Here is an 8,521-nt window from a genome sequence, read left to right on the forward strand (position 1 = left end):
AGCGCGGCCCGCTCGTGCGCTAGCCCGGCAGGACGCGGGCGGCCGCCGCGATGCTGCACGGAGAGTAGCGGCGCTGGGGAGCGGCAGGACGCGGGGCGGGCGGCCTCCTCATGCCCCCCGAGCGCTGCGGGAGGAAGGTGAAGGAAGAGGAAGGCGCTGCCGCGGCGGGGGAGCCATGGGGAGATGCACCGGGAGATGCACGCTCGTGGGATTCTGCTGCCTGCAGCTGGTAAGGCGCGGGGCCGCGCTCATCAGCATGCCGCGCCGCGCTTTGTGTGGAGCGGCGCCCGCCACCGCGGCCCGCTCCAGCTCGGCAGTGACCTTGCTGGCGGGCCGGCCTGGGGCTGCGCTAATGCAACCCCAGGGTCATACAAAAATAACGGAATAACTGAATAAATAAAAGGAGCGAGGAGGAATGAGACAAATGTGACCCTCCTCCCCCGCCTCAAGCCAGTGCTCACTGGAGTTGCAGAGAGAGGGATGGATTGGAACCAGTTCTCTGGGTCGCCTGTGCTGGGGGATCTTTCTCGAGCAGGTGGGGGCTTTGTTTGCAACTGCAGTCCCTGCCCTCCAAGTTAGCGACGCACCGGATGGCTCAACAGATGCTTCTTGGGGCTGTGGGTCCCTCCAGGATGGGCTGCCCTCAGATGTGGCACTGGTGAAACTTAAAACTGCAGCCAGCGCTTTGCAAACTCTCCTGCCCGCTAATGGGACCGCTCGGCAGCTAGAGGAAGCTCGTGCGCCTGGGGAAGAGAAAACAGACAGGTGTCACTCCGCTTGGGTTGTTGATATTGGCAGTAATTAGGTGTCGTGCTATTCCCCTGCATGCAAATCAATCTCTATCATGCTGGGGACAGGCTGAGAGCCTGGGGGCTTTCAGGGCGGGTCCTGATACAACCAGAACCCAGGGGCTCCTAATTAATCATCAAGGCACTGTCCCAGAAGGGTGGGTTGTTAACAGAGAAACCCAGCAGTGAAGAGGCACCTTCCAACCTGCCCGGCCACTCCGGCTCTTCAGCAGCTACAAGAAAAATGAGGGGGAATCGCCCGAGCGCTCGGGCCAGGGTGTCCCTGGGGGCTGCACGGGGTGAGGGCTGCTGGGGCTCCCACAGCCTCCGCTCTGCTCGGAGCAGCGTTCATGAAGGTGGCAACGTACGTGATGGAGGCTGGCTCGACATCTGCTCTCGTGGAGGTTTGGGGACGACGGTGGCCTCCTGCCATCAGGCAGGTTCTTCCCTTGAAGCTGCCGATCTTGCAATTCTTTCAGCAACTGGAGAGTCGTTTGTCCTCCTCTGGAAGGTGCGGAGGGCCTTTCCGCAGGGCCGGGGGTGTGGAGCGAAGGGTGTAGCAGGGCAGAGGAGCAGCAGGGGCTGCCCCGGGGGTCTGCGTGTCCTGGCGCTGCCGCGGGGAGCAGCCCCTGCTCCGAGCGCTGCCAGCTCCAGCCTCCGCGCGCTGCTGCCTGCGGCTTCCCCTCGGGGCCTCGGCTCGCGCCGCAGAGGTTCACCCTGCCGCTTGCTCACAAGCTCTAAACCCGATCAGTTTTAGAAGGGGAAATGAGCTGCGAACTCCCCGGTCGGGCACTGCACAGAGAAACTTTGTGTGCGGGCTGGGAGCTGGGACAGCGGCTCCCACTGCGCCTTGTGTGGCTGCTGCGACAGCGGGGACAGGCGTCCTGGAAGGTGGGCTTGGAAACTGCCGCTCCATGGGAACAGTTCCATGCCCCAGGGATGCAGAGAGGCCCCCCTGGTCCCAGGGCACATTCACATGGATTGCCAGGAGGAGAAGGATGCAGTTCTGCGGGTCTCGGAGAAGCTGGATGCTCTGGATGGTGCCAGTCACCCTGCCCACGTGGGTACCAGGCAGCTTGCCCCTAAGTCCCTAAACCTTGGACTTTTTTGGCTTCTTTGTGTCGTTTTTTTCTGGCGTGGCTGATTCGGCCGCTCCGATGCCGGCATCGCCCCGGCTCTGTTGCGCTGTCCCGTCCTCGCAGCCGCTGATGCGGTAGCAGCCCTGCAGGGCGGGGGGAGCGTGGCCTTCTCCCCGGTGTGTCCCCACACCCTGCTGTGCTCCCGTGCTGGGATCAGCTCCGCACGGATTCCACCCCAGCGGGTGTGAGCTCTGGGATGCCCCCTCCGCCAGCAGCGCTGCGGATCCGGTTTTACCCCCATTTTGGACCAGATTTGAGTCTCCAGAGTGAGTTTTTATCCCGTGTTGGTTCGAGTGACTTTGGCCACGCAGTTGCACCTAGCTGTGGGTTAGACCTGGGAAAACTGGCGTGTATCTCAGCAGTATTAGCACTTCCATCCTAGGTTTCCCCCCCTTTTGACGTCCCAAACAATACTTGTTTAAAACGTACCGGGAGAACCAGCGTGGCCAATGGCAGGTGTCCCCTGCAGCTGAAGAGGTCCCTCCTGCTGCTGTTGAGGAAAAGGTTAATGCAGCAGCTTGTCGCTCGGCAGAGCCCGGCGCAGGCGGCGCCGGCAAGGGCCGAGTGGAGCAAAATCGATCTGCTCTCTTGACGCCTGCCCCAGATAATCCAAGAGCCAGAAGCCACCTAATGAAATCAGCGTTTGGGATGAAGGACGGGACGGGTCCTCGAGGCTGCGGCGTCGGCTGCGGGCGGAGAGTGGATTTTGCTGCTTCATCATCGCTCATTAGAGTGGCCCCTCTATGGGAAGCCCGTTGTTGTCGGGAGAATTTCTGTTTTCGCTATGGGCAGATGAAAGCCGCTGAGCTGAACGGCAAGGATGAAAAACGAACCAGCTGCTAGAGTCAACGTGCGTCAGGGGTGCGGAGTTGAGAAGCGTTTGTTCACTCTGAAGACTAGTGATGGAGTAAAGAGAGGGTGAGGAGCTGGGGAGAACTACCGGTTCCTTTCTCCTTTTCCCTTGAACACGTAGGAAAAGCTGCTCTTGGGCAGCGCCTCCCATGCAGACGAGCTGGCTGTGGATCTGTCCCATCCCACGTGGCCCGAGGCACGGAGATGGGCACAGGGAGCCACCGGGATGCGGTCTTGGATGCAGCGCTGCTCCTTCCCACGGCAGGAGTTACAGGATGGATGAGCTGTGGCTGCTCCAAGAGCAGCTCCATCCCCCCGATGCCCGCAGGAACCTTTGGCCGTCTGCGATTCCCATCGGCACGAGGCCGAGCAGAGCCCCGGCTGCCTTCCTGCCGGTGCGGGGCCTCAACTTTATATGTGGCTTTTCAATTACACAATTAAATGCACAATTAGGTATAATTACCTGCACTCCGAAGCCATACCTGTTGGTAATGGGCACGTAATCTACCACTGTCAATGCTTAGATGGCTCCGGCTCCTCTCCCAGATGCTTAGGGGAAGCTTTCCCATGGAAAATCACCCATGGAAATCAGGTTTGGGTGGCACGCAGGTTTGGCCGCCTGTGCCCATGAGCTCGCAAGGGGCCGGCAGCACCGCGATGCTCTGGGAACGGTGCTGGAAGCACCGGGATTTGGGCATTGCCTCAATGGGAAGGGCGTCGGGGCAGGCACCAAGAGTTCCCATCTGCCTGCAGCATCCAGACAATGGGCACTGGCACCAGACAATGGACCCTGGCATGACTGTGCATCGTACAATATATATACGTATAAATATACATGTATATATTTGTATGCATATCTGTGTTTGCATTATTCATGTCGAGAGCGTTGCCTGTCTCGTTTGCACGGGCACAGCTTTGCGGTCCTCAATTACAACAGCTGCCCGGGCTCATTTTCCCTTTTCTCCTCCCACATTTGCAGGGTAGGGTTAATGCACAACCCAGAGCATTAAAGGAGGAAGCCAAAGCTCTCCCAAAATCGCTAATTCCAGTTTGTAAGGAAAACAAGAGCAAGGCAAGGGGCTGGAAAAATGCTATTCTCTCCTGTGTTCCTCTGGGAAGTGGGAGAGAAGGAAGAAGGTTTTGGGATAAGTCAAACTCCACTGTGCCAAAACCCAAGCATTTGACATGCATGGACCCAGAAGATGCTGCTGGACATTTGGGCTGTGGGCCCCTGCAGTGCATGAAAGGGTTCGGGCTTAGGGGTTGCCTCCAGCATGGAGAAACCAAGTCAATGTTGACCCAACCAGTGGCCTGCACCGTGATGGGCAAGATAGAGAGGGGAAAGGATGCTCTGAATAACGAGTGCTGGATACCAAGAGGATGCTCTGAACACCCATGAGTGGGTACCAGGAGGACGTTGGGCATTTCTGGGGCTGGGTACCAGGAGGATGCTCTGAACATCCAGTGCCAGATAGGGCACATCCAGCGCTGGGTGTCAGGAGGATGCCGGGGCTGGCAGTAGTTTGCGACTAGAAATCTTGCCGCATTGGAAGTTAAATGTGTCCTGGGAAGTGGTGAGATGTGAGCGGGATGGGAAAACCCATCCCAAATGCAGCGGGAAGCTCAGAGGGGGCACGAGGGCTCAGGATGCAGCTGCCAGAGAGGGTTCCCCACTTCTGAGTGGAATAACTGTTTGAGTGTGCCTGGCTGGGGAATTTGGCACTTTCTGGCTTCCCAGGCCATGACAGGAGAATCCATAGGGGAAAAAACTGTGATGCTGCAGCTGGGATAGTGACTCTGCCCCAATCACCCAGGCAGGCTGCGCCCAACACGCGGCTCTGCATCCTGCCCCATCCCATGGAGAAGAGCCCTGTCCACACGTTGACACCGGGCCGAGGTTTGAGCGGGTGTCCTGGCACCCTCGTCAGCCCTGTCCTCCAAACCGGGGTCTCAAATGGAGCAGGGCGATGTGGCCACCCTGCCTAGGGTCCGCACCTTGACCATGTGCGTGGAGGACGTAAGCTGAGGACAGGGATGATTATGTCCGTCCTGAGCTCCGGAGCTGTCCTCCTGCCCCGCTATCCAATTAACTGCCTTAATTAGGGCCATTAAAGGTTGGTTTTGGGGATCAAGACATAGGCAGGTATGGGGTGCCCTAGGAGCAGCACCAGAGGGGAAAAGAGGGGATTGTTTTATGATCCTGGTGCCTCCTGGTCCTGGATGCTTCTCCAGCCTTCTGATGCTTTCCCGGCTCCAATTATTTTTAATTTGCCCATGAACACAAAAGACCTTGGGCCGGGATGCCCCCGCGGGGAGGCAGCGCTGGGGTGCACAAAGCCCACGGAGCCCCCACTGGGCCATGCATTAAACATGGGGCAATTAGCGCTGCCAGCAGCCCTGTCCATCCATCCATCTGTCCATGCCTCCATCTGTCCATCCGTCCCTGCAATCCTCCCTGGTGACGGGGGAAGGGGAACGTCAGCAGCCCCTTTACTGCTGTTGTTGCCGTCACGTCCCCCATCTCCGCTTGGGATGGGCCCTCGGATCCCGTGGGATAGCCTTGGGATTCTCTGTGCACTGCACAGGATCTGGAGCTTTCAAATCCTAGCGGGAAATAATCCAGAAAGGGGGAAAATCCCCTCTTCTTGCCCATCCCCATGGAAGCAGCATCCATCCTTCCAGCCTGCGGATCTCATGGGCTCTGGAAGCAGGTGAGGGAAGAATGGGCAGAATGTGACCATGGCTCCATTCTCTGGTGGGCGATGGGTCCTCGTGGCTGCGCCGATGGCATGAGCTGGGCATGGGTGTCTCCAGGACATGTCCACGCTGGATCTGGCTTCTTCCATGATGATTCCCAATGGTGGCTGCGGGATCCGCTGTGGACGTTTGAGGACCCCCAATCCATGTGGGGCTGCTCAACCACCTCCAAGAGGGAGCCAAAAACCTGGAAGCAACCTGGGAAAACTCATGGGGAAAACCTTGGGATCAGCCTGAATAAGGTGGAGATTTAACCACGATCCAAAGGGACACCAAGGAAAAGAAATAGAGAAGGATGGAAAAGAGGGAACATGGGCCTTGGAGATGGGAAATCGCTGTCAGATGATGCCAACAGACTCGAACTTGCTCCTTAACTTTCCACAGCAATGAGGAAGACTTCTGCACTCTTCATCTCCTAGCCAAGCAGAAATCCTTGTGCTCAAAGGGAAAAGCAATGCCAAAGAGCAGCACAGAAAGCAGGGAATATCTGGCCTGGAAACCTCCGAGCACTGGGATGCAGCGAGCATTTGGAGTGTGTGAGGGACATCTCGGTCCCGCTCCTTGCCAGGGACCTGAGGAAGAGGGGAGGAAGGACCTGTAATTCCCAAGGGCTTCCAGCTTGGAAGGTGGGGCTCAGGGAGCCGGCAGCTTCTGTGCAAGAGATCTTTTTTTTGCAGTTTTTGCAGGAAAAGGCAAGAGCTTAGGGAAAGGACAGCCTGCCAGGGGGGCAGGGGATGAGAGGAATCCAGGAGGGAGTGGGCAGCCACACTTGCTGAATTAGCAGCAAATCCCAAACGCTCCTGCGGGAACGGGAGCAGTGTCCCAGAGAGGCAGGCAGGGTGGGAAAGCTCTTCACAGGCTGGGAATGATGCAGCTGGGCAGCTCTTTGCCCCTTTTCCACCAAATCGCCCAAATTCCACAGAAATCTGCCAGATTTGAGAGCCCAAATCCCCTTTTCCCAGTGCGATGGGGATGCAGGAGCATCTCCTTCCGCCTCGGATGCGGCTCCGTCCCCGGCACTGGGACGCAGGGTTAGGGAACCAGGTGAATTTGCCCGTTTCGGCAGCACTGCTGTTGTTACCAGGCAGATTCCCCGCTCCGATGTGGGGTTTTTTTCTTTTTTTCTTTTTTTTCCTGTCAGCCAGGGAGCCGGGAAGGAGGTACCGCCGGTTGCCATAGAGATAAGGTTGCCTTTAATCAGTATTTCTTCCCTGGGAGAATTGATTACTAAAGGTGTCACTAAATAAGTCAGTAAATTGGATTTTTTTCTTTTTTTTTCACTTTCTTCCCCGCTTCTTCCCTATCAGATTACATTAGCATCAGCTCTGAGGCTCCCGCCGTGAATGCGGGGTGCAGATGTCGCCCGGGAGAGCCGAACCAGCGGCATTAGCCTGGAAATTGCCATTCGGCTTAATCCCCTTCCAAAGAACTCCGCTTTACGGGAGCTCCAAGCTCCGGCCCAGTAGGGGCCACCCGGGGCAGGATTAAACCCATGGTCTGTGCAACACCCGCTGGTTGGTGGTACTGGGTTGTGGAGTTGTCCTTTTTTTTCCTTTTTTTCTTTGTTTTTTTCCTGAAACACCACAAAACCAAGCTGCTCTCGAGCAAAACTAGGATGCTTGGGGATGGCCACAGGCTCTTGGATGCTCGAAGGGTTTCCAGGGTGTTTTGCAGCCTACATTGAGTCCCAATTTCCCTGTTTCGCTCCATCTTAATTTGCAGCTTCCGAGGAGAGCAGACCTGGAATTTTGCCAATTGCCAGAAAAGAAAGGATGAAAAAGAAAGGATGAAAAAGAAAGGATGAAAAAGAAAGGATGCCCCAGGGCAGCACCCGATCCCCTGCAGGTCCCAGGGGTACCCCTGGTCGCAGTTCATCACTGTCCTGCTTGGAAGTCATCCCCAAGCGTGGTGTGTGCCAAATCCAGTCAAGTTTGGGACCGCCATCATTTGTGCTTATAGGATTCAGATCTTGCTTCCCATTTTCCCATGGGAAAACCGTTCTCCCGACGTGGGGGGCACCACCAGCTCTGCATCCCAGGCGCTGCTCTGTTGTAGCACCGGGGCAAATAGGGCAGCAGGAGCATTGGCCAGAGACCCCTCTCATCCTGGCATCCACCCGGCCTCCCACCCATGGGTGCCCCCCGGGGCGCGGTGTCTAGACAGCGGCTGCTTGCCGTTGCCATGGCAATGCAGCAGATGCAGGAAATTAAATAAATACCCAGGGGAAAATAAAAAGGGGAACGGAGGGGAGTAATGATGTCCATCCTAGATCATTGGGGCATGATCCCATAGGGGCAGAACCCTATGTGCCTGGTTTCTCCTCATCCTGGACCCATCATAAAGGAAAGGAAAATGCATTAAAAAGAGCTGAATCCCACTTTTCTTTTCTGGCTGCCCAGCCAGGAATTTTACTTTTTGGATTATTTGGGAAGGGCCCTTCACTGCTGGTAAGAGGCCAACGGTGGGAAATGGGGATTTTTGTCCTTTCCGCTGCCCTTTCAGTGGGCTCTTAGCAGAGCGGCGTTGCTGAAAGGTGTATTTTCCTTCGGGACGGACACAGCGGGGACCGGAGTCCTGGCACCAGGGCCTGAGCCTGGCCCCTGTCCCCGCAGGTGGCAGCTCTGCAGCGTCAGGTCTTTGACTTCCTGGGCTACCAGTGGGCTCCCATCCTGGCCAACTTTGTGCACATCCTGGCCGTCATCCTGGGCATCTTCGGCACCATCCAGTACAGGTCCAGGTACCTCATCCTGGTAGGTAGCCCGGGGTGTCCGTCCCGCGTCCCGTGGGCGCCCGCTGGTCCGCGCGGTGCCCAAGGGGGCTGTCTCTGCCGTGCAGTACGCCGTGTGGCTCGTGCTCTGGGTAGGCTGGAATGCCTTCATCATCTGCTTCTACCTGGAGGTCGGGCGCCTGTCGCAGGTAAGGCTGCCTCCCTTCTCCTCCTCCTCCTCCTCCTCCTCCTCCTCCTCCTCCTCCTCCTCCTCCTCC

At 57.3% G+C, this 8,521-nt stretch overlaps 1 protein-coding gene across 2 annotated transcripts in view; it reads left to right on the plus strand.

Moving 5' to 3' along the window:
- The first annotated feature begins 175 nt into the window (after positions 1–175).
- NKAIN1 (sodium/potassium transporting ATPase interacting 1) overlaps positions 176–8,521 on the plus strand; it is a 12,002-nt gene continuing 3,656 nt past the window's right edge. For both annotated transcript variants that reach the window (XM_026043423.1, XM_026043424.1), the window contains exons 1-3: positions 176–229; positions 8,149–8,286; positions 8,372–8,452. In XM_026043423.1, coding sequence (XP_025899208.1) covers positions 176–229; positions 8,149–8,286; positions 8,372–8,452 — 273 coding nt within the window. The remainder of the gene's footprint in view (positions 230–8,148; positions 8,287–8,371; positions 8,453–8,521) is intronic.

Source organism: Nothoprocta perdicaria, unplaced genomic scaffold (assembly GCF_003342845.1).
Source record: "Nothoprocta perdicaria isolate Ctin4 unplaced genomic scaffold, notPer1 scaffold_33, whole genome shotgun sequence".
NCBI classification, from domain to species: Eukaryota; Metazoa; Chordata; class Aves; order Tinamiformes; family Tinamidae; genus Nothoprocta; species Nothoprocta perdicaria.